The 26,119-nt window shown below is 42.1% G+C and overlaps 1 protein-coding gene across 3 annotated transcripts in view; it reads right to left on the bottom strand.

Annotated features, from left to right (window-relative positions):
* The window catches only part of scube1 (signal peptide, CUB domain, EGF-like 1), a 123,186-nt gene that overhangs the window by 55,895 nt on the left and 41,172 nt on the right, over positions 1–26,119 (bottom strand). For all 3 annotated transcript variants that reach the window (XM_067581060.1, XM_067581061.1, XM_067581062.1), the window contains one exon: positions 24,947–25,081. In XM_067581060.1, the coding sequence (XP_067437161.1) occupies positions 24,947–25,081 (135 nt within the window). The remainder of the gene's footprint in view (positions 1–24,946; positions 25,082–26,119) is intronic.

Here is a 26,119-nt window from a genome sequence, read left to right on the forward strand (position 1 = left end):
GTGTGTAGGAGACACAAAAGGGCCCTCTCTAGATCCAGTGTTTGGTTTGTCCATTCTGGGCTACTGTAGAAACATGGTGGCGCAACATGGCGGGCTCCGTGGAAGAGGACCCGCTTCTGATGTAGATATAAAGGGCTCATTCTAAGGTAATGAAAACACAACAATTCTTATTTTCAGGTGATTATATACTCATTAAAACACACTTATGAATATTATATTCCATTTCTGCCAAGTCTGTTCCGCTAGATGGCACTAAATTCTACACACTGCATACATATACATATATGTATATATATATATATATATACACACACACACACACACACACACACACACACACACACACACACACACAGACACACACACATCTTCCACTTGCAAAACAGGAAGGCAATGCATAGCTGAGCTGATGGTGGATCTGTGAATCTACAGCATGTGTAAGGCCAGAGATCACTGTTCAAACAAATGACTCACTGTGCATAAAAGCAGTAACATTAGTAAGATAGTGTTTGGGGAACAATATAATATCCGACTGGGATTTTGATCTTCCTCCACTGACGTAAATCTCTGTAAATGAATGTGCTTCCATATCGACTGGACGAAGAAATGAAACGTGTCCAAAGAGCTCCTCCAGACTCAGCAGGAGGGGAAACAGAAAGAAACTCAGGGTTTGTTGAAGAAAACCTGCCAGCGAGCAGGTTAGGTTCACAGAATAAGTGAGTTAAAGTGATCTTGCTTTCTGGAGCTTAAAACCCAAAGTGTTCTTCATATCAGGGTTAACATACTCAAAGTTTTCACTAAACCTGCTTTCTGGAATAGACTCTGAACTGTGAGGTGTAGAAGCAAAATCCTTAGTCCAAAACCACCCACTTACTTTCCACCATTTTACAAAAAAACAAACAAAAACCAACAACATTTCATCCCATCTTCACCAAATTTGATACATAACATTTTTGGATGACCCAGACAAAATGTCCTATAAAAGGCATGGCCTCTTTGACATAAATTACTATCATTATTGATTGCATTGTGCAACAAAATAGGTGACTGACTCCAAACGATCCTGCATCCTGCTGCAACATAATGAATTCAAATGAGTCAGTAGTCGTGAATCTGTATCTCTTTAAAGTTTGTACAATTTATCCTTTAGAAAGCTCCGATGTTTCCAGGATTTAGGTATTTGGAAAAACAGCATGATTGCCCATCACTGTGTTTATTTTGTTGCAGATTAACCAAATGCAGATTAAAATCTTCTAAATATTTTCTGTTACTAAAATAACAAATTTAGAGGACTGTGGAACTTTGGCAGAGGTATGTGCTTTCTGAGTGCTTTCTAGACATAGTTGGATTTGGCAGTAAAGGCCCTGTGCTTGAGGATGCTCTCCAAACAAATCCAAGTACCATGTGAGAGATTTTACAAGGAGTACAAATAAACCTCAGAGATGTACAGAACAGATCCTAGCAAATACATGGTGACACATGTAAAAGCACAACGTAAGTCAAATGCAGTAATTAAGACTGCTCATTAACTTTTTAAAACATTTTTATCTTAAATCTTTGAGTGATACATTTGCATCTTCACTCCCCAGGACTTACATTAATGTGTTGGCACTCACTATCCTCTAACTAGACTCCCCACACCCCCTTCCCTGGTCCCCAGGGTGAATAATGTCCCTTCATGGGGCCCAAGAGTGTTTCAAGTACCTCATTAGGGTGCCATTCCCCCCAGAGAGTCCCCTTCACAAACAGAAAGTCCTTTCTTAAATCAAACACTGCCATTCTAGCTGTCCACTCCCAGCAGCACCATTCCATCAAAGTCCAAAATCAAAGGAACCAAATGGTTAAAGGAAACGCTGCATTCACATGATTAACAAAAGATCAAACAAAATCTTCCTCCCCGTTCAACATTATATAATTCAGACAGTATATTTCAGTTAACAGTAAATGTAGACAGGTACTGGTGCACAGCCAAATTTGGACCCTGTATGGCCCAGAAAACTGCAATGACACCAGGGGGTAAAAAAAACTTTAAACAGTTGCCAAAGCATGGACTGACCCTATTTAAAAACTAAACTCATAAGAAAGCAATGTATCTACAATCAATTTAAACCTGGGAGAAGTCAAATAAACTCAGTCAGAGGGAGGAGGCGGATACAGGACGGGACTCGGCACAACGGAGCCTAAAACAGCAAACAGAGCGGCGGCTGCAAACCATGAGTGGCCTCTCAACGTGTCTGATGTGACGAGGCGGTGATGCTGAGAAGCAAAGCCTGCAGCTCACTGATACATTCACTTGTCAGGCTCAGAAAACCCACATGGGTCCCTGGAAACATTCAGCTGTATCTGATGTCGAGCTCTGTTTAGCTCAGCGTCAGCTTTGACCTGCTCATACACAGAGAGAGATGAGATTTATAATAATAATAATAATAATGATAATAATAATAATAATGATAATAATAATAATAATAATAATAATAAAAGTAGCACTTTTTAAAAACACAGTTACAAAGTGCATGATACATAGACAAGAATTAAAAGCACATGACCAAAATAAACAAAACTAAAAGCAAACAAAGAGTATTAAAGGCTGTCCTGAGTTTTCAGCAGCCGCTTAAAACAAACCACAGATTCAGCAGATCTGATGGGTTGGGAAGGCTGTTCCAAAGTTTAGGAGCTACAACTGCAAAAGCATAGTCACCTCCGGATTTAAAATAGGAACGGGGAACAGATATAAAGGCCTTGATGAGATGATTGGAGTGGACGACAGCCAGATAGGGGCTCAACAACTCTGCTATGTACACAGGGGTGAGGCCATGCAAGGCCTTCCACATAATTAATAAAAATTTGAAGTCAATTCTGTTTTACTAGAATCCAATGAAGGGAGGCAAGAATTGGGGTGATGTGGGGCTGAGGGAGTTACAGTAGTCTAAGCGAAAAAAGATTAGGGTATGTACTAGAAGTTCCATATTTTTGGTGCTGTTCAAATGTTGGTCAAAAAGGATACGTAGATTCTTAGAGGCGGTCTTGATGTTTCTAGCGAGGGAGCCAATATAGTGACTGACCTCCGTAGTAAAACAATCAGGGCCGATCACAAGGACCTCAGTTTTGTCAGAATTGAGAAATTTTGAGATATCCAAGTCATGAAAGGGGGTAAAGTTATTGAGGTTATTAGGTTTAACTGAGAAGTAAAGCTGCATGTCATCAGCATAGCAATGGTAAGAGATACCACTGGAGGAATTAAGCAGATGGCCGAGCGATAGCATATATAATGAAAACAGAACAGGTCCAAGGATCGACCCTTGTGGGTTCCCACCTAAGAGAGGAGTGGAGGAGGACATGTAATTGTTAATGTGAACATTGAAATGTCTGTTAGACAAGCATGAGGAAACCATTTGAGTGCAGTACCAGAGATACCAACCTAGTTCAGTGGTCTGTCAAATGAAACAGCATGATCAATGGTGTCAAAGGCAGCAGATAAGTCAAGTAAAACTAAAAATGGAACCTTTTCACCTTTATCTGCATGCATAAGAATGTCGTTAGTCACTTTACGCAGTGCTGTTTCAGTGCTATGTTTTTGATGGAAGCCAGATTGAAATTTATCAAAGACACTGTACCCCACAACATGGGACGACAACAACAACCTTTGGCAGTGTGTCAAAGCAACCTGGAAGGAGCCGCTGAAAACAAAGTCACCAATCACAGGACTGGTTTCCTTCCTGAGAGTGCAGAGCTGCACAGAGACAGGCTGTCACGGTATGCCTCCCTGGAAGAGGCCCTCACAGCCCTCCTGATTCCTCACTTGCCTGGCTGGGTGGCAAGCAGGAAGCCACAGCCTTCACTGGGGCAGAATAGGGACATGCTGGAATATTTTTAAAAAATATTCTGACTGGTGCAACACTCTGCAACTAATACACCACTGGATGTCCCCCCCACCCACCCACCCACCCACCCAACAGCAGAACACGCCAATTTTCTGGGCCACACCATTGGCCAGATTAATAACCTGATTCTGGGTTCCAGGTGTTGCTACTGCCGCAGGGTGATGTTGCTTGCCACAGTGGGCTCACGTCACGTGTGGCTGGGACTCACCGCCCTACAGAGAAAGGACAGAAGACTTTCCAGGAGCTCCCATAGCTCTGGACGGGCTTTTTGGGTCCATTATGGGAGAAGGTGCACCTGAGACGTCATCTGCTGCTCGCACCTTCTTCTGGCCAGAGACAAGGTGCATCGCCACAATGCCACCGCAAGGAGGAGAGTGTGCAGGCAGGACAGAGCACCGCCAGCCCCCACTGTTTCAGCCACCTCCCAGACCACCTTGACGGAGACACTGCAGCATTGGCCCTCCCGTGACCACGGAGTGGCCCATGCCGGTGCAAAAACTGCCGACAGACCCCTGGAAGCTGGCCTACACATGGGGAAAGTCTGCGGTGCCAAAATGACTGTCAGCGGGAGGGAGCATCACATCCACAAGGGCTATGTTCAACCGCCCCCTCCCACCACTGGTCATGTTCATGTTCAATGTGTTCTGTGCAGAATGTTGAAAATGTTTTAATAAAAACAAATTACATTTTCCAAAGAGCACAATCCTCCACCCTCCCTCCATGATGCTGGGATGATGACAGCTCAGGCTGCTTCATCCAGCTGGTCACTTACTCAGCTGGCGCTCCTGCCCCTCTTCCCTCTGTCAGGGAAGCAGACGGCGGGCAGCCTCATTTAGCTGCAGGCTGTGCTAGCCGGAAAAAGCTCAGTGCTGAGCTCACGTGATGTTGTGAGAAAGAAACACATCCCACCCAACATAGTGACACACAAAAGCAGATATGTCTCCCTCTGTGGTATTGTTATTTATTGGACCATCCCGTGCGGCCTGTCTCCCCGGGTAACAGTGAGGCAGTGAGCGGCGTTATATCCTCATGGAAGAATTACACCTTGCGCCCACACATTGACTGGGTAGAGGACGCTTCATGTCTGCTTAGTATCAGCACTGTCTCCTGCTGTTTTTGCCACTTCCCTACATGGGACCGGCATACACAGGTCACATCTCAGTTTTACGATAGCGCAGCTGGCGGCATTATTTCCTCTTTAGAGAGTAATGCCCCAGACCCACACACAGGCCAAGGAGAGGAGACATCAAGTCTGCTCTGCTCCCCTCCAGTTATTTCTGTGGGAAATATGGAAGGGGACAAACGCACTGACACAAAATCTAACGCTGTGTTGAGGTGGCCAATGGTAATGCGTTCACGGACCACCCCAACGGCTCAGCCCTTTTGATACCAGTCCCCCATGGGCCAATCTTCCATTTATGGAAGGTTTGGTGGGGGAGAGGGCTGAATCGGAGTATTACAGATTCCTGGCTGCTGCCCCCCAGCTGGCCACCCATCCTCTGACAAAGTTTTACAAGGAGCATCAAAGTAGCATCAAAGCTACGTGTTATCGGAGTGGATGGATAAAGCACTGAGACTGGGTTATTCACTCCAGTTTTGCCATGTTCCTCCTCCATTCTTTGGCATCAAGGAGATAAATCTATCCTCCCAAGAGGAATTAGATTATCCTCATGAGGACTTTGGCAATAGACCTATAATCTCTCACCCCCTTGTGGAACGTTTCTTACAGGGGTTAGGAGACAACGCCCAGTGATGCGTGTCTCCGCCCCCCCATTGGGAACTGCCGTTGGTGCTCAAGGCCCTAGTGAGTGATTCCTATGGGCCTCTGGAGTGCTCCTCTCTGAAGGCGTTGTCATTCAAGACAGCTTTGCTGCTTGCGCTGACCTCAGCTAAGAGAGTGGGTGAGCTGTGTGCCCTGTCGGTTCACCCCAGCTGTCTGGGGCTCCATGGTGACCACAGCGTTCCTACTCTCAGACTGAAGCCCTCCTTTGTTCCCATGATCATAAGGAGTTCCTTTAGGTTGATAACTATTCAGCCAGAGGCATTTTGTCCTGCACCCCAGTGGGACGTCAGGGAGGCAAAATTGCATCTGCTGTGCCCAGTACGTGCGTTAGCATGTTATGTTGAACACACGGCACCCTCGGTGCAATGTACAGCTGTTCGTGTGCTATGGTGAGGGAGTGGACAGTAAAGCCCTATCCAAGAAGCACCTAGTTAGTTGGTTTTGTGAGTGCATCTGGGGTGAGTGTTGAGGACCTATGCACGTCAGCATCATGGTCTATGCCATATCTGTTCATAAGGTTCTATCTCTTGGACATGAAGGGCTCCTTTTCAAGGTCCATGCTTGCAGAAGCAACTCAGGACTTGTGAAAAGGGTTGTGTGAGTGTCAACTGTGGTACACTTGACCCCCCCAGGCAATATACGCCTGCATTCTCCTGTGATCCAAGAAGACTCCAGGAATGAGGTGTGCAGGGTGTCTGTTGTATGATCTGTCACCCCTGCAAGATTAGGCCATGGTTACACCCAGTTCATGTTCATGTTAACTGGGCTGGGTTGGGCCCCCTACTGCTCCTCTTAAGCAGCTGGGATTATAAAGTAGTTGGAGGGCTGTGGCAACTAACCTATAGCCGGTCGGGCTCAGTGAGGCAGTCTGATGACTACTGTACCCATAGAGTCCAGTAAAGGGCGGAGCCTGTGTGAGATAGAAAGAGGGTTACGATATTGTAACCCTAGCTCTATAGCACAGGCGGAGCCCTCTACCTATGGACCCTGCCGCTCCTGAGCCATCCACTAAACTAGTTTCAGAATGGGAGCTGCAGTGAGAAACTGCCTTTTATACTGTGTGAGACGTACGTAATTGGTAGGCATGTCCTGACTGGCAGGCTATGTACATGCAAATTTCATTGGGTGATTGCATGCATGTGATTGGAGGAGAGTATTAACCATAGAGTCCAGTAGAGGGCTCTGCCTGTGCTTATAGAACTAGGGTTGCAATATCGTAACTTTCGTTTCTGTGCAGATATTGACCTTAATGATGATACTGAATTAAATGGATCCATGGCATGGCCTATAGCATAAATGATTCACAATAATACAACATGCAGTTCTTTTCTCAATGTCAGTGTAAAGATCAGGGTTTCCACTGTCCGTTTCATTCATACTATCTGTTTTTAGTGCCACAAGTTACCTAACACAAAAATGATTGAAATGTGTTTCATGCAGTGTGGTACATCGATTTAAAATTTGGAAAGTTTAAAAGGTTTTTTTTATTTCTGAGTGGTACTGAGATGAGATATCACTTTTGAGAGAAACAGCTGGATTGGTGTATCACTGATATTTATCACTGATGTTTTAGTGGGTTCTTTCATGGTTTGTATTAAAAATAAGTATTAAAAGAGGGAGTGTGTTTACAACCTGTGTGATTGAGTGACCACTCATGCTGCTACCCTACTGGATTCTATTATAGCAAACACTGCCTGCCCAGATCTTAGCTATGAAGCTGGTTAGTAATAACTCATGAAATGAAAACTTTACAAACATGAATATACGAAAGTCCAAAAGTTTAAGAAAATGGTTAATAATTGATAGTGGATTAGCTTTTCAAAACAGACACATAAAAAGCAAAAGGTATGCTCAATCTATCATTTGTTAAGACTTGAAAAAAAGTGATGGTATGCTTTAGAAAATGTTGATTGTTATTGTAAGTGTTTTATGATTTGTGTGGTTGTTGCAGTGAAAGAACAAACACCTTTAGAGTGGTATCCCACTGTAGATCGCGGTTCTTCAGTTAACAATGAAAAGGTAGAGAGAAGGTCGACATTTCTTCTCTCCAGCTGGGTGTGCAGCTTTGTTTAGATTGGGGAGGTCAGCCGGTTTACAACTACTGAAGCTCCTCACTGGGAGCCCCAGCAGGTCCAGATAAAACACTGAGACAGGGCCCAGTAAGAACCCCCAGGACACAGTCTGTCTCTCAGCTCACACACACAGTCTCTCCTCTGTCTCTTTTATTATCGTCTGTCTTTTTCTTGATTCCACTTTCCCTGCCTTCCTTTATCCACCTCTCCGCACACCTCTCTTTAAGTCTCACTCCCCCCCCCCCCCCCCTTTTCTCTCTCAGAAGCTCTGACTCCAGATAAGGTCCAAGCATATCACAGCCGTGTTATTACAACCTGACTCTTGCAGCGTTACACCCCAAAGCCCCGAAGTCTGGCTGGCAGAGTAAAATGGGAGACAGAGGAAAAAAAAAAAAAAAAGGGGGGAGGAATGAAGTGAAAGACAGACTGGAACTGGAGACACAGATGAAGGCAGAGAGAGAAAAAGATGGAGACGGAGAGGGATAATTTAGAGCCTAACAATCGCTCTCCTCCCTCTTTCCTCTGAGGCTGAGGAGGAATGAGGCGATGCTGAGTGCCAGTCACACAACCTGATCTCCTCCAGAGAGAGAGAGAGATTTCACGGTTTTATTCAACTGTGAAACTAATGTGATACTAACTGTGTGGCAACATTTCAAATATGAAAAAGAGCACTCGAAGCAATTATACAAATACTATACTACTTTATTAGTTAAGTCCCATGATATTAATAAAAGACACGTACAACTAAAACTGTTATCTTTATCCACTGAAACTGGCTTAACTAAATGTCTCGTAGAAGCTCAAATCAGAATCACAAATCACAATCTGTTTCACTACGGACATAAAATGAAAAAGCACAAGTTTTGGCAAGCACTGTGCTAATTTCTCAAATTTCCCTCTCCACTGAAACATGTGTTTTGCGCACTGTAACTTCGCTTAGATGTTTGAGCTTCACTGTGCAGAATGATGTATGTTAGAACTTTTATGGAGGTAATTTTATGGTTCAAAGCAAAGGATTTTTAGATTCCTTAAAGCCTGTCTTGATGAGATCTGTGATGTGCATAGGCACATCATTTTTAATCATTTTAAACTCAATTACCAATGTGACACCCCCCACATTCATGACCATATGGTTAAGGTGTGGTCAGTTTTATTTATTTATTTTAGGTTGGTTTATAGATTATGTTGGTCATGGTAATGATAACATTTTAGTTCAAAATACAACATGATTGAGTTGCCATGGAACTGTCATGTGCCCACACTTCCATTTGTGTGTATGCATGTACTACAAGTATTTGCAAGGTTTACTGACCCTCCCTGAGACAAAGAGTATAAGTGTATAGCTTATTTTCTGAGATTGCAGGTGATAATTAGGTTCAGCAAAAGATAATACAGCAGACTGACATATCCATGTCCAATAATAAGATCGCTTGTGTGTGCATACATAACATGTACATGGGTGTTTGCACACCCGCTAATGACCATGTGCATGCCTGTGTGTGCCCACACACATGTATGAATTACCAGAGTTTGGAATGTGACTGTGTGGTAGACATAAAGCCACCCATAAAGAACTCCACTTAAAAAGCCTCAAAAGCAATATCAAACAGGGACAATGTATAGTTCTGTTGCAGCTTCCTCTTCACAGAAAACACTGCTGAAGCCTGGGACTCAGGATATACACCCTGCTCTCTGGTGTCACAATCTGAGGCTACTGGAAAAATTAGTTTCTACATCTTCTAAGATGTTTTTTCATTGAAGACCTTGCCTTTTCAATTCTTATTGTCAGGCATTAAATTCTAACATTAACGTTTCATTAAATGCTGTCAAACCTCATATTTCATCACTAGCAGCTGTATAAATATTTTCTGGCTAATTATTTCAAGTCCCTTTATACTACTGACACTGCTACATGCATTATGTTTTCACTTGCTGATTTCAGAAAGCTCTTTACTTTGTGGTAATATTTTTATGAATGAAACTTTACCACAAATGGAACAGAACTTCCAGCCTTGTATTCGCCTGCTTATGAGCAAGTTAACTCTTAACTGCTAGTTTCTGAGTGTTTAGTGAATCTGACTTTGAACACTTGTGCAGAAAAAAGGAAGAGAGATTTAGAATAAGAATGAGAAATTATTCTTGCATGAAGTCCCAGTGTCTTTATGTTTATGGGTGAATTTTTCCATTAACCTGCCAAGACTGAGTAACTAAACCTATCCAAGGTAATCTGATCATTAGTTACAAAAAGTGGAAGAGTCTCAAATTTCAGAGTGAAATAAATGATGAAGTGTGACAAAATATTCTTTATGAGTATTGGATTGAAAAGATCACCAGACAGAAAAAAGCCCCTCCTCTACCGTGTTCCTGCCCCTCCCTCCTCTTTTCCATCCTTGCTCTTGTAAATGCCATTTTAATTGAAATCTGTCAGACGCTGGCTGTGTGTCTCTCTCACTGCTCTGCTAAAAACCACAGTGCTACAGGTGCTAAGCCATGAATTTCAATGAGAGCCTTTCTTCCACTGGCTGCATTCAACTCCCTCAAATAAGGACTGTGCCTTTCTAATAACCCTCCCCAATCTCTTCTTCAAACACTAGAGGAAACAAGCACTGCACACACACACACACACACACACACACACACACATATACATCCCTCTCGCTCATTCTTTCTTTCTTCCTGTATTCCTGTACTCCACGCATATCGCTGTACTAGGACTGTGGATTTTATCATCAATAAATGTTTACAACTTTAATTTTGAGACATTAAAGTACTGTCAGCCTTTATGCTGTGATATACATTGCGCATCATCAAGTAAGAATTTCAGCACTAAACAGGAGGCAGGTGCTATTCTTCCAGTCAAACACAACTAAAACTTGGTGGTGAATGGCAACGAAATGACAAAAATACTTTGATTAACTTTCGTGGTCAGCAGTCATGTAAAGTAGACTTAACTAGAAGAGTGCGATCAATAGAGTGCAGACCAGTTGTGTATAGTCAAGATGGCGGCGAAGATAACAAAAAAGGGGTTTTATTCATCTCATAGAGTGCTTAACTTCAGTGGATCAGCAGATGATCTGGTTCAAGATGAGACCAAACTTTTCCATGGTTTTCAGTTTTTGAGCCACGACAAAGGCCAGAATGTGGTTTGCAACAGACTGGGTAAATCTTGTTTTTAGCCTTCTTCTATGTCGTAACACATATTGTAAAATGGCGAGGACCGCCAAAAAGATGACAGTCTTTACAATAGGCTCATAATAGGCTCTTATCAATATTTATTTGAATTCACAACACCCATGGTGCCAAATCATGATCACTTGATGATCACTTGTGGCCCCTACCGGCCAGTCGACAGGAGTGAGTCATCAGCAGTCAATGGTGTTTATAAAATACATTTTTCAAAAATTGTGAATCACCACAACCATGAGAGGTCCTCGAGCATACAGTCTTGAATGTACAAATAATATTAGGCTGATGGGTCTAGTAGTATGTGAGATTAGCTGCGGACAGATACACACATGGACACACGCGACCGAACGCATGATCCTCTCCAGACTTACGCCTGGCAGAGATAATTAGAAGTTAATGAGCAACAATCTGCAAGCTACAGGTATGGTTCTTTAAATATACAAGTAATGTGTGTACTCGAGCCCTCTGAGCAATAGTTATTGCGTCAAAGCAGCGGAGTTTACATCCCAGCCAGAGAGCAGGCTAAGCAGAGTTCAGTGTGTTATGTTAACAGAGTCCAGCTGCTAACGTTAAAGGGAAACTGTTTGATTCACACAGCCCTTGTTAACTGAAATAGTATGACTACAAAGCGTGTGTGTGTGCGTGTGTGTGTGTGTGTGTGTGTGTCAGAGTGGTTCCGGCTGAGGCAGATGGTAGTTTCCTGTAAAAAAAAAAAAAAAAAAAAAAAAAAGGCTGGGGAATGATGACAGGAGGACATTTACTTTGTGTGTGTGTGCGTGTTTTAACTCCTACTGAATACACCTCCCGTGTTTCCTGTGTTTGCTACTGAGCAGCAGCTACGCACCAGGTCAGCTCCACGCCCTCGTATTAAACATTTCCACTGACCAAAGACAAACTCTGGCCTAAAAATATAGTAGAGGCAGCTTTTGGGGTGGGAAAAGAGCAAAACGAAAGGTGGGGGGAAAAAAAAGTGAATTCCACCTTCCGTTCACAGGTAAATAACTTATGTTTACCTCGACGAGAGAGAGATTGCTAAGTTAATAGAGCTTGTTTTTAAAGTCAAAAATCACATGCTGGAATAATATTTAAACAAAGTATTTATAAAATGAAGGAAGGGAAGCATTAGTCACTTTCAGCACCCCCACCATTCTCTGATGACCAGCGTGTGAGTGTATGTGTGTATGTAGATATACAGTGATGGGCCTTTAACAGACTGTGGCTGTTTCAAAGAAAGTTCACACCGAGGTCTCAGCCATACAAAAGCAGGCAGCGCGGAGGTAAATACTTTCAGCTTCACAGCGTTCAAACAGAATCTAGACAGATGCTTGGCAGTGTTTAACACGCTCACACACACACACACACACAACAACAACTGAAAATGTCAAAGCAGCAGAATGCAAAGACCCCCACCGTGATGCTAAACTCAATCCTTGTGGCCACACAGCATCCAAAGACGCACACAAACACCAGGATTTCTCCTTCACACACCAGGACGTTCGGAGAGACTTGGAAGAGAAGGGAGAAGTTAATACAAAACACAAACAGAGGCCACTCCAGTTCAAGATTTCACTCGGTGCCGAGACTCTGGGGGCCATTTGGCCAACAGGACAACATTAGGATAATACCAGCTTCATTTAAGATAATAACCCGAACTTCTTAGTTATGACAAGACTTATTCTTCAGGAAATTGAAGAATTTTGTTAGGTTGATCAGTCTATTTAAGCAAAAGTTCTGAATGCATATTTTTTTATAGTTGTGCATTAAGGGGTTACTGTCAAGGGAGTAGCAGGAAATGGACCCAAATGCAGGATGCAGCAGCTAGTATGAACTGAAGAATGCGGGCAGGTGTGCACTGCAGGCATAACAAAACAGAACAAAACAGAACTAGGTAGAGCAGAACAAACAGAGCAGTACAGAACAAAGGATCCAACAAGACTGAACTGAAAACCAAGACTTAAATACAAACTAAACTAATGAAACAACAAGGAACAGGTGGCAAGGCACAAGGGCTGATTGGCTGAGGAAGACGCAGGGAGCAGGGCAGGGCTAACGAGACTGATACAGAGCAGGTGTGTCGGAAAAGTGTGAGAGAAAAGCAGGCTGTTGAGAGGCGCACGGAAACCCAGGAGGTAAACAGTGCAAACAGACAACCAAAAACACAGAAAACACAAGTAGGCTCAAGAAAGCCTCGAATGCCAGCAGGCCAAACAAAAAACACTCTGTGCCACAGAGCCAAGTGGGCTGCAAGACAATCCGAGACATGCAAACTCTTAAAAGTCCAAAACATAGATTTCTTCTATTATCCAAAAACTGATAATATCACTACTTGGAGTGTGAATTGCATGAAAAGCATTAAATCTGGCAGCTCAGAGAAACCGGCCCGAAACACATTCTCAAAACAATCTGGTCATAATACAAAGAAACTCATTCTTAACCAGGTGAAGGAAAAAGCATTTCAGATTTCACTTCAGTTCTGCATGCTCTTCCAATCCAAAACATGTATTATGAACTATGCAGTAAAATGTTTGGACAAAGGTTCAATGCAATAAGCAACAGTATCTCAAGTGGTCCTTTAATATAATCTGCAACATATCTTATCTGTCCTTCCACTCAGTCCAGTTCAACAAACAGGAAAAAAGTCTGAGGGCATCTGAGGCCTGTACTACCAAGCAAGTTCAACATACCCGGGATATCTTTTCATTACCTGGTGTCACTGAACCTAACATTGGCTGTCCAGATAACCAGAACTACAAAGCTGGTTATAAACTAGCTCAGTCAACCTGGGGTCTTCCTATCCAGCTACAAGCGCGTTCGAGTGAAAGAGTTGGGGTTGTTAATTACGAGTCACATCATCAAAACCGTGAATGAAGTACTTCATGATATGAGATGAAACGGTGATACCAAGTACCAGGGGAAAACTTCTGTTTAAGGGACAGGAAAAACTTTATTTATAACACCTCATGCAAATCCAGTGTTTGAATAAGTTGCTTTTTGACAACCTTTTCTGAAATTTTGGAGAAACAAGGCTCTAACATCATCTGTAGAGACTGGACAAAAGGAATCCAAGATGGATGGTTTAGAGGAACCAGTGGTGAGTGGACTGGATGAGGGTGAGATGTTTGCTCTAACATTTACAGCCTTATCTATAAAATATTTATTGCAGTCACTGTTAGAGAAAATTGGCAAATTTGGAGTGCACGGACAGACAATATTGTTTATTGTATCAAGCAGGACTTTAGGATTTCTTTTGCTGGAAGATATTAGAGAAATAAGATCTTTCAGCCTTCACCATGTCATTGTGGGTAGCCATAAGTTCTTTGAGATGTAACCTGTGTACTTCAAGCTTCCTCAAGCGCTCGATCATCCAACATTTGCATCTAAAACTCCAGATAGTTCAATTTATCTGTGGAGATGAATTTGTGGACGAGATCTTTCTGAGCTTGAGAGGAACAACTTCATCTAGCACCTAGGAGCAGTGATTGTTAAATGATCTCCACATTGCCATCCTTTAAAACAATATTGCTGCCAAACATCATAGATAAAAATCAAAAGAGGCAGCCTCGTTCAAGAAATGGGTGCATCTCATATGTAAAGGAGGCTGAGACTCTAATTTAAAACAGATATCAAATAAAATACATTTGTAGTCACTGACAAATAAGACCCTAGAACTAACAAGTTCAGTATCCATTCCATGTGTAAAAATGAGGTCCAAAGTGTGCCTTCCCATATGTGTAGAGCCAGATACATATGTGTTATAATCGCATAAAATCGAAGGACTCAGTGAGATTGAGAAATTCAGAGGGAAAATGACACATAGTGTCATCAATATTGAAGATTAAGAAGATTAAAATCCCCAACCAATAGGACTATGTCCAACTTTATAATAGATGGTAAAAGATCAAAGAAACCTGATAAGAATGCTGATTGGCCGTCGGTAAATTAAAATAGAATAAATAGGGTTAAGCCAACCGATTCTAGACATTTGCAATTCAAAAGAGCAGTAAGACTCAGTGCTTACCATCTGGCATGTAAACTTGTTCCTAAAAATGACAGCAAGTCCACCACCATGACCCATCAGCCAGGGTGTGCTGATAAAAGAGCAGTCTGCAGGACAAAGTTTGATTAGATGGGAATAGTCTACATTCCGCTGCCATGTTCCAGTCAGGAACATAAAATTCATACTTTCCCTTCAAAAGAAATCATATAGGACAAATTTTTTGTTTGCAATAGACCGAGCATTGATCGGAGCCATCTTGACTGGCGAAGACAGAACAGCAGCAGATTAGTCAGAGGCGTGAGGCAGCTGGTGGAGGTTCCCAGTGCACACACCACAGTGATAAGAGTTGTTTTTGTCTCCACCCTTAGATGTGCAGTGTGGACGGGAGGTCCTGTCACTAGTAATGACAGATGAGGCCGGTGGGGTGAGCTACCGGGGGGACAGTACCGTGGGGAACCACCACAGACGGAGATGGAGGTTCCGGGGAGGGTGTGTGGAATGTCAGTCATGTAGAAAGGACTATACAGTGTGTTGCAGGTTAGCCGCTAGCATTTGGATACCCTGCCTGTTTGCGTGGACTCCATCAGTCCTGAACAACAAGCGATCCCAAAAGAGGTTAAAATTATCAATAAAACCTATATTGTGAGCTCTGCAGGTGAACTGGAGCCAAGTGTGGAGACTGAGGATTCTGCTTAAATGCCCTGCTCTATGGGGCAGTGTGGGGATAGGACCGGAAATATAAACAGATTTTCCACAACTACTTAAAAAGTTAAAATGGTTGTTAAAATTATTTTTGTTCAGCTCAGACTGCTGATGAGCTACATCATTTTCCCCCATATGAAGGGTTACTCATTTAGCAGAAGACAGGAGTGAGCACAGCAGCCTCGGGAACTTATCCAGGATGTCAGAGACCGTGGCTCCAGGGAAGCAGTGTGTGGCTGTACAGAAAGAATGGATATTCCTGATTATAGAACTCCCAACTATTAATGTGGTTGGGGAGAAGAGGGGACAGAGAGATGACGACTGCGAGTTCTCATGGCAGGAGAGTGCACGATCTGTTTTCCACACTGTGAGTTGAAGTTGCCAACTGAGTATGGGATGTCCGAGCAGGCAAGTGTTGGTGGTGAGGTAGTGACATCAGACTTGAGAGAGAATTTCCCTGTCAGCTCAGGGCAAAGAAGACTTCCAGAGTGTACGGTACGGTTTCTTTTAGACAGACGGTTTTCCACAGTTAGCTTCTCCCAGTTAGGGTTCTTTGAATGTTCATCATTCAGGAGGTTTTTCACCAGGAGCCAAATTATCCACAGAGGTCACTTAAAATCAGTGTTTCTCTGATGCTGTATAGTGACTGGAAGTGGCTGGGAGCCGAGTTGCATTGTCACTGCTATGAACAGTTCTTTAAAACAACTTAAAATCCACGTCCAATGACTAAAATCCTTTATAGAGTTAAAATATATAGTTAAAAACAACCAAAATCCAAAAAGTAAATAAAAAGTCAATTTCAGACAGAGCTCCTGGCAGGCAAACACAAAAACCATAGTACATGTTGGGGCTACTACAAACTACTACAAACCACAAGGTATTGGTCAGCTGTGCCTGGTTGTGTTTTCTTCTGCTAATTTCTAATGCCGGTAGAAATTGTTGAACCTGAAGACAACATTAAAGGATTTTTAAATCTATCTTATTGCAACACTCACATACCTATTTGTATATGGAAATGAACATTTGTCGCTATAATCCTTCTTCATGTTCATATTTTCTGAAAAGAAAAAACATTTTTAGCATTTTCAGCTGAAGAAGAGCATTGTGGAAGAGCACCATGGAAGCAAAAAGAGGGAACTTGGAACTAAAAAGACTGTAACCTTGATTTATCTAATTCAGACTGCTGAAGTATAAAATTAGAGTCAGCTCAACTTTAGAAAGCATTTTTACACAGTTCCAATGACTGTGGAACTAAATCCTTTACTGTTTTTCTGCCAGCTCACCTATGACTCAAAAGTCTTGGTAACACATTTGGAATCTCTCCGTCAGTAAGTTATCATTGTTTTCTGATGATGTTAAAGGTTTGCAGAGATAATAAATCTTGTATACATTTCCAATTATTTTAATTTAAAAGACTCATAAACTGTCTCTTTATCATCTTTAAGACAAACTCTTTACTTATGTTTTTATTTTTGGTCAGAATTATAATTTGACATGAATACACTAAAACATTACAGTTGTATTAAACCTAGCTTTAAACCTAATGACCTGGTTCTACACACATTAGGATTTCTTAAATTAGAACTACTGGGCATTTACGGTATTTGACGGACACATAGAGCTCTTAGTGTTTAGGTGTATGACAGGTGAAGTGTTTCCAGCTTTTGATGACGTTTGTAATTGATGATGATAACAGGCAGGTAGATGGAGCTCCCTGTACTTAAGAGTTCCCACGTGCCCCTGGGCTGTCATTTAAAAGATCCCTGTACCTCCAATTTCCTGCTTTGGTTTGTTTAAAGTGAGAATTCCTTCATCGTGAAGAGTATGTGCACGTGGGACTGTGTGTGTGTGTGTGAGTGTGTGTGTGTGAGTGTGTGGCAGCAGCCTCAGCCTCAGTCTGCTTCCTCTCCTCGCACAACTCCAAATAAACACACGCAACTTCCATTGGTCCACTCCTCTATGTTTGTCTCTCTCTGTTTATTTTTCTCTTTTGCTCCCCCAACATGCACACCTCCCCCCCGTCCCCTGCTCCCACAATGCCTTGCTTCCTTTGCCTTTCCTTTAGCTTCCCAGCACATGGCGTGCTGTATGTACATAATATTCTGTGTCAACTTTTTCTTTATTTCAAATACTGACTGATACTAGTGGGTAGGAACTGTGTCTTGTTCTCATTTGTGATTACATGTGATTACTTAGTATGGTTTACAGAAAAAGAACCCTGTGTGTTAGTCATTCTTCAAGCAAAAAATTACAAACATTCTTTAATTCCAGCTTCTCAAATGTGAGGATTTGATGCTTTTCTTTGTCATATATGATATAAGGAATTTAAAGATGCCTCCTTGGACTCTTTTCTGGCATTTTACAGACAAAGATAATTTTTCGGGGTTTCTGCAGGATTCACATAGCTAAATTTAAGTCTTTTAAGACCTTTTTACTCTAACATAGAAGCAAATTAATACTTGCTTCATGATCATACCAACCAAAGTATGAAATTATAATGGTAAATTAGTCGATATGACCTCGAACTCTTCATTATTATATCACATTCAGTACTTCCCAGCAGTAAAAAACAATCATTAATAATAATGTAATTTATTAAATTAACATGACCTGAACCTGCGTAAGTGTCAGTGAATAGATGAATTAAGACCACAAGCACCAGCCTCAACAGCTGTGTACGTGCACAATCCACTGTCGCAACAATCCCACTGGTAGTTTAGGTGTCATCTCCGGAAGGTCAGCAATCAGATTGAAAAACATACATATTATAATTAATATTACTGACTCCTACAGACAAGACAAAATATTTAAGATTTCTGTAAATGAAATTTAAGACTTTTCAGTACCTTCTAAATCCAGTTTTGAGGAAACTGGACTCAGTGCTTTTAAAGACTTGCAGATGTTGATTAAACAAGAAAATAATCTGCAGATTAATTAAAATGATGAAAGTAATTTGTTAGTTAGCAGCCCTAAAATTACCACTTTACACTAAGCAGCACAGTGTACAAAAGAGTTACAGCTGCTTCACTACATGGCCCCAGTGCTGCCTTGCATGTTGGAGCACCATGCATCAGCCCATTGCCTCCTGTTAATTGTAATCCCTACCATTATATATAGCCTTCCAGGAGCTGCTGACAGGCCATTTTCATCTCTGCCGGCCTGTAAATCACACAGAACCGCTGCTTCCACACCCGGTGCTGCGCTCATACCCGCAGGGCTGAGCAGCGACCTAATGATTTTTCAAACTGTGGGGAAAAACTTGTACAGGAGGGCATCTGAAAAATGTAACTTAAAAAAAAACATGAAAGTATCAGGAATTCTTTCGGACTTTTCTTGCCCACAATCCACTATTAAAAAAATTGTCTAGTCCTTGCGTTCCACAATTCACAGAGACTCCTGTGACCGAACGTGCTTTTGAAGTGCCAGGCATGGTGTCTACACAAGATGGTGTTTAAAATTCCCAGCTTACTGCCAACTTCAACTTTGCCAGGAATTTTGGTGTCAAGCTCAGAGAAGAATTTACAAGCGTATTGTTTTCACTGTGTTTTGGCGAGGTCTACATTGTCCAAAATGGATAATTAATAAATCAGACATACAGACAGCCCTGGTCAACTGTTAGGGACAATTTGATATATAATACTACACTGCAACTAATCAACCTCTGCACTGCTGCTGCAAATCACACACAACTGCGAAACAGTGAGCAATCCACAGCAACTGGGGTTTCACTCCTAAATGAGACATTTGCCATTTTTATGAAATTATACCTACACTAACATGATTAATGGCACCAACTCAGCACATATTTTAATCCCTTCTCAAGCTCTTGGTTGACAAAATGAACTTTACAAACTATATTCTCCATTTTAGAGATCCCCAAATTTACCCAAAATGGAACTGAGCTTCTCCATTGAAATGCATGTCACCGTTGGGCCTGTGAGCCATGAACCTAACTCATGTGGTCATAGCTCTCCCACTTCATGACAGATCAGGAACATTTGCTTGGAGAGCTGTTTCCCAACTCGAGATTTGGAGCTCGCGGGCCAGAAGATTTGGTTCTCGCCTGGACGTGCTTCAGACAGAGCTGTGAAGCACAACAGAGTGGAAACACACCATAATGGAACAAACAATTGTTGCTAGGCTTTATTATCCCCCAGGCGAGTGTCAGGGAGAAAGAAATGAGCCGCGAGCTGACACTTACCATATGCAAAGCAACGATCTAACACAAACTGTCTCCCTCTCACACACACACACACACACTAACAGTTGTGTGTGTAATCAATTGTATCTACCAGACTATAATTTGAGGAGCTGGTTGTTGCCCAGAACTCCCTACTGTTGCATGTTCTGGTGAGTTTGGCAAGTTACGGTGAGATTAACAGCAGATGACATGTCTATATTTCCTGTTAAACGGCTTCAGCAGACTGGCTGTCACTTACCATCATACACATCATCACACACAACCCAATTAAGTTTCGCTCTCTGCAAGTCCAACGTGAAGAAGGAGAAGACTGCAAGCCAATAAACATGGATGGATTTTAATACTTGCAAATGTTTTATGAGGAGGGAAATGCCTTCAACATGTTTGTTAGACTCCAAGAATGCCTTGGTAAATATATTTTTTGTTCGTTTACAAGAAAACTCCGCTGGGCACCTTTCAGTAAATAGTTATCATGGTAACTTCTTAATAGTTTGACAAAGTACAAACATTTATATTTTGAGCAACGTGGCCATCAGTCAATGGGATTTGATGTAGGATTTGTTACAGAAATGTGTGTTCTTCATAGCTTGTGAGAAAGTGTGTGTGTTTGTTTGTGTGTGAATGTGGAACACCTGCCATTAACCTGCAGGTACCTGGATTACAAGAGACATATAATCCAGGCTGGAGAGTCAGCTGACTTAGATGTTCTGATTGTCAACACCCCAAAAAAACTTTGGGAGATGGTCAAAAAGCGCTGCATGGATCATACCTGCACCCAACCAGGACATTGACAACATCATACATATCATGTCACTTCAGAGAGAAACATCTTTGACATGAATGGACTAAGCAAAATAATTCAGCTTTATACCTTGAAATCCTTTAGGGTGCCACCAGTCAGAATTTGGATTCACATACACTCAGTTTATCTGTGATATACTGTTGTTGTCTTTAAATAGCTGTGAGGGAGTCTGGGACGTCTTAATCTATTTTGAGATAGAAACCTTTAGAAGGCAATGGATGCGGGAAAACCCAAGAGAGTAGTAGAAAGAGTGAGTTTTGAGCAGATTAAATAAAGAGACAAGATGAAGAAGGCAGAGAAGCGGGACATGATGGGGAAGATGGAAAGAAATGTGCATGGAGATTCCTGTGGGACACCGGGATGCTGCTGCTATTCCTGTCCAGGAGAGGGGAGAGGAGACAAGTATCTGATTGAGGATCTCTGGACGGGGTGGAGGCGTGTGTGCTGGTGGTTAAAAGCTCAGGACAGCCTGCCAGAGCGAGGCAACAGGAATATACCACAAGCATCTTCACTGCTATTTACCATGAACATCCCTTTGACAGAAGCAGGAATTACACATGTTGACACAGTAACTGCTTTGATCTACAAAATATAGCAATGGAATCTGGAGATCTAATGGATATAAAATAAGTCACGCGTCCATATTTATTTGGATTTACATAAATATGTGGTTTAATTAAAGACTTGCAGCCTTTTTTTTTTAAAGAATAAGGAGTTTAAAAGATCAAGTTTTACAGTTTAAAAAGGGATATTAGTCCATGGAAATTGGTAACTCAATTGCAGCTGACTTTCCATTTTCTTTTCCATGTATGTGGTAATTTGTGGTCTGATTCGGTGGTTAAACTTTGCTAATACCATACCACCATACAAAATAAGAAGAACTCTCAATGGCTGTCACCTGAATTTGTTGAAAATAGTGTTGAAGGAGAGGGAGAAGGTTGAGAGGGAAAAGGAGATATTCACATGCGGGTTTATGGGGTTTCCAGTGAGCAAACATGCTTCTATTTCTGCATCTCTTTCACTTCTTTCTCTGAACGTCTCCACAGAGAATCCTCTAACATCCTGACACTGGCTCCTAACACGCCTCCGCACTGACCAAAGCAAAACTGTGAGCACCCAGGGTAAAAGGGGAGGGAGAGTACAAAGGAGATGTTACTGTGTTGCCGCCTCTTCCTCTATTTGATCTTGCTCTACTCCTCCTCAGTTGTCACCCCTCACCACATTCCTCCGGTGTCTCCTTTTTGTGCTGCTGCAAAGATGACAGATGACTGTCCCCTCATCTGTCTTTGAACGTGACTGTCACACTGTCCCCATTCACTGCCGGGCTACATATGAGTATTGTGCTTAGAGAATGTGTGTGAGTGTGGAGGGAAGGAGCGGGCGACCCCTCCTCACCTCGGGATCACCGCTCCTTCAGCGCCCCTCGCCGCTGCAGATTGAACCCATAAATTAAATGTGACAGGAATAATGGCTCGGGATGCCAGAGTAGTGGGGTCAAATGGTTTTAAGAAATCTAACGGCATGAAACGGATGCCAAACATGCATGTCACAAGTCACACACCACGCCCAGTGTCTGTCACTGCCACCGTGGGTGTGGAGGGCGACTGACCGAGCAACGGCACAGCCAGAGGCATGATGTCAGTGCCTTCAAATCCCACGTCTACTTGTGATCCAGAAACCCTGTCACGGGATCGCACACAAGGAAAATGACTTTTAGAAGGCATTGAGTTGACAGCAAAGAGAGATGTAAATATAGCCGCATGTAGCAATGAACGGGGTCCAAGCACAAAGGGCAGTCTTCCACTTAATATGACCTTCAGAGGAATTCATAAACATGCCACATGCATAAATTGCCACATGGTCAGCAAGTTTGAATTGGCCACCTGGGAATTTGAACCCTGGACCTTTATATCTCCAGAGAAGGTGACTTACTCACTGAGCCAGTGGGGGAATGGATTTCCACAGCCCTTCTCACAAGTTAAGGCAATGACATCACACATGCAGAACTGGAGTGTTTTTGTCTGTTTAAACTTAAAACACTTACAACAGTCAGTGTGGTGAGACATTTCTGAAGAAAATCACATTTTGCTGGTTTTGGTTGTATTGTCAAGTATTTTAGTGTAATTTGTTTAAAGTTTTGATGAAATAGAAAAATGTAGTGCATACAGTACAAATTACATCAAGATATTGAACATCACTGCAGACTCACCATTGGACCGATCTGAACATCATTTGAAATACTTGAAATCTACCATCTAGAGAATGTCTGTGTCAGTTTTTGTAGCATATCAATGAAGACTTGTGGAGATAAAGATGTTAATTTATTTTACATATTTTGAAGAATATAAAGTGATGGACTTCTGCATTGACCATAGGTTGCAGTGAGGAAAACTTTTGTCACAATTCAGTGGATTGGCTGAAAAAATTTCAGCTCTGTAGGACATACGTGTGATTTATTTAGATTTTTTTTGTTTGGAATGTGACATATGTGGATATATAATATAATTTTCCCACTTCAATCAATAATTAGGCTACCACATTTTATGTGTTGACTGACAGATGAACATAAATCGTGTATATCAAATTCCGTACGAATCCATTAAGCTGTTTACATGATGTAAACTTTTAGTATTTATGGCACCCCCTAGTGGTACAATATCCCAGGACTGCACCGCAAAGCTCGGAAACAAGCATCTGAACATGTGCACCAAGTTTGGTTACAATAGCTTTAGCCGGTTTTGATTTATGAGCATTATAATTTCAATCAGTATGAAATATCAAAATTCTGAAAAATGAAAGAAACTTAGTGTTCAAAAGGATCAAATTTCATGCAGCTTTACTTACACAAGCTTAATTACCCTGCAAGTGACATTGCAGTGACATTATCACAGACTGTATATAAAGATAGAGGTAGCGAGGTATGACCTCACCCGTTGGTTTACATTGGAGCCGGTTTGAAGCCCAGACTTACAGCTTATGGTCGGCGCCATCTTTTACATTTGGAACCAGGAACTTCAAAATAAGGAATGCGGGGTGTTGCCTTTCACACTCTGGAAACACATCCCACTACCTTGGACCCAAGCTAACGTTAGCTTAGTGGGAACACCGAGTGGTGCACACTAGGGCTAACATTAGCTACTTTCGCTAAACTGTCCTAATAGGGCAGGTAAAGTTATCAAGTAACTTAGCGAAATAGTGAAATAGTGCAACAATAGTCCGACTCAGTGCGAGTACCAGAGCCGAGGGGAGCAGCAGGTGAGCCAGCTGTCAATCACAGCTGTCAATCAACGCCCACACAGCAGACATCAAAGCTACCATAAGTCTTCAAATCTTATTAACAGAGCAATCATTTCCAAAATGACCACCAGCACACTTATTAGTGAGCACGAATTTAGCAACTGAGACCATAATGACTCATTGAAAAAAATGACTGACTTAGTATTTCTAGATAGGCTTTTAGAACAGGAGTCAGTTGGACCATCTAGCAGATGTCAGTGTCACTTTAAGGTACTTCTACATTGGCTTCAGTCTCAAGCTATGGTTGCTGCTGCTTGGACAACATGCAACTGTTTGAAAAAAACATTTTACAGTCCCCTTGATGCTATCTTGCTTGAATGATTCTTTCACTTGCAGACTGTGGGAAACAACATATTAAAATTCATTATAGAGTGACAGAGTGGGGCTATTCAACAGTGAGTTTAAAATATTTTTTCCATATCAGTATAATATTAAAGGGACTGTCAGTCTGTTTCCTGTCTTTATTGCCATTATTTGTTTGCCAGCGAAAACCTTTCTGCCTAAACAATCCTCTGTGTCAACTCAGAGACACCGGCCAATCATCTTCTTACACAAGAAAGAACCTCTATAACCCCTTTAGGATGCTTGAAGGGTCATATTTACAGAAATAACATGAAAAAAGTATGTTCATCGAGCCTTTCAATACAACGAATAGAGAAATACTAAACCTCTGCACTGACATGAACCTGCAAGTCTAGTCAGAGACAGTGGGACAAAGAACACTTCCTTTCATTTTGTACCATCTGGAGTAAAGCAGCATCCAATGACTTTGCATGAATTCACTCCACCTAAATAACTGTTTAATAAATTCTCAAGTTATTCTGGCAAACTAATCCATTTACCCCAAAAGCTGTAACAGTTTAGACAATGTAATCCCTATGTTTTGTTAAACACTGAGCAATAATCATCAATCTGCTTTACACAATTACACTGGAATAAAGCTCTACATGTTCTCTTTCAGGAGCTGGAAGCAAACCGCTCACTCTCTCTCTCTCTCTCTCTCTCTCTCTCTGTTCCAGTCTTACCATCAGAGCGGTGGATGCAGGTATGCTGGTTGTCACTGAGGAAGAATCCATCTGTGCACTGACACTCGTAGCTCCCCATGGTGTTGACACACACTTGCTGGCACCCACCGTTGTTGTCCAGACACTCGTCCACATCTGTCAGGATGAAAAGACACAGAGAGAGATAGAGTCAACCGTGGCAGCGTGGTGGAATAGCGGCCCATTAGGTTTCATAAACAAACATGTGTCAGCGAGAGTTAATGTGCCCGGAAATGTCTGATGAGAGGTATGACACCAGAGTCAGGAATGTGACACACAAACACACGCGCTGATTAAAATATACTTTAGATAAACTCACATGTTGCATGTACTATAGGAAATGTGCATGTCCTTATGATCACTATTCACATATAAACACATACACACAGAGCAGGCGTCTGGCACTGTAGGGGGCTTATTCAAACTCCTGGCACCAGGTGGTAACTGAGCATCTACAGTGTGCAGTGTGTGTGTGTGTGTGAGTGTGGATGTGTTATGTACACATACTAGTGCACGAGTGCATTTATAGGGCCCCACTGTGCCGCTGAAAGGCCAGTAAATGTCCAATGGGGCATTTTGATGGGGCTGAAGTGGACTGGAAACATGTAACACCCTCGACTGACTTTAACAGAGATCAAACAGGGCTGCCCGTCTGCGTGTGTGTGTGTGTGTGTGTGTGTGTGTAAGCCCAGTTCCTGACCAGGATGACTTTGCATTGTGTTTAGTCTGAGGTTCTGAGGTTGACCTAGCAGATGGTGCAGCCAGGTTACACAAACATAGACGTACTGTTGGGAAGGCAGAAAGACGCATAGCTGCTCTAAATACGTACATACAACTTTGATCATTTTAGACATGATGTCCAACTTTGTTCTACCTGAGCCGACAGTATACCTGCTTTTATCTAATGATTACCATCAAGGCAGGAAAGAAGCAATATTAAGAGACATTAAGTAAAGGTTGAAAGAAAATAGTTTGTTGTCCGTTGGTCTGTTTGTAGTTGTTCTGGATGGCCACACTCAAAGGCAGGGTGAGAAGCCTGTCATAGAGAGCGGCAAGACATGGTAATTACACTTTCACGCAATTGTTATCGGAAGGTATTCATAGTGTTGCACTATAAAAACAGTGCAGAAATAGTTGTGCAAAGAACAAAAAAGA

The sequence above is a fragment of the Thunnus thynnus genome, chromosome 23 (genome assembly GCF_963924715.1).
Source record: "Thunnus thynnus chromosome 23, fThuThy2.1, whole genome shotgun sequence".
Taxonomy (NCBI): domain Eukaryota; kingdom Metazoa; phylum Chordata; class Actinopteri; order Scombriformes; family Scombridae; genus Thunnus; species Thunnus thynnus.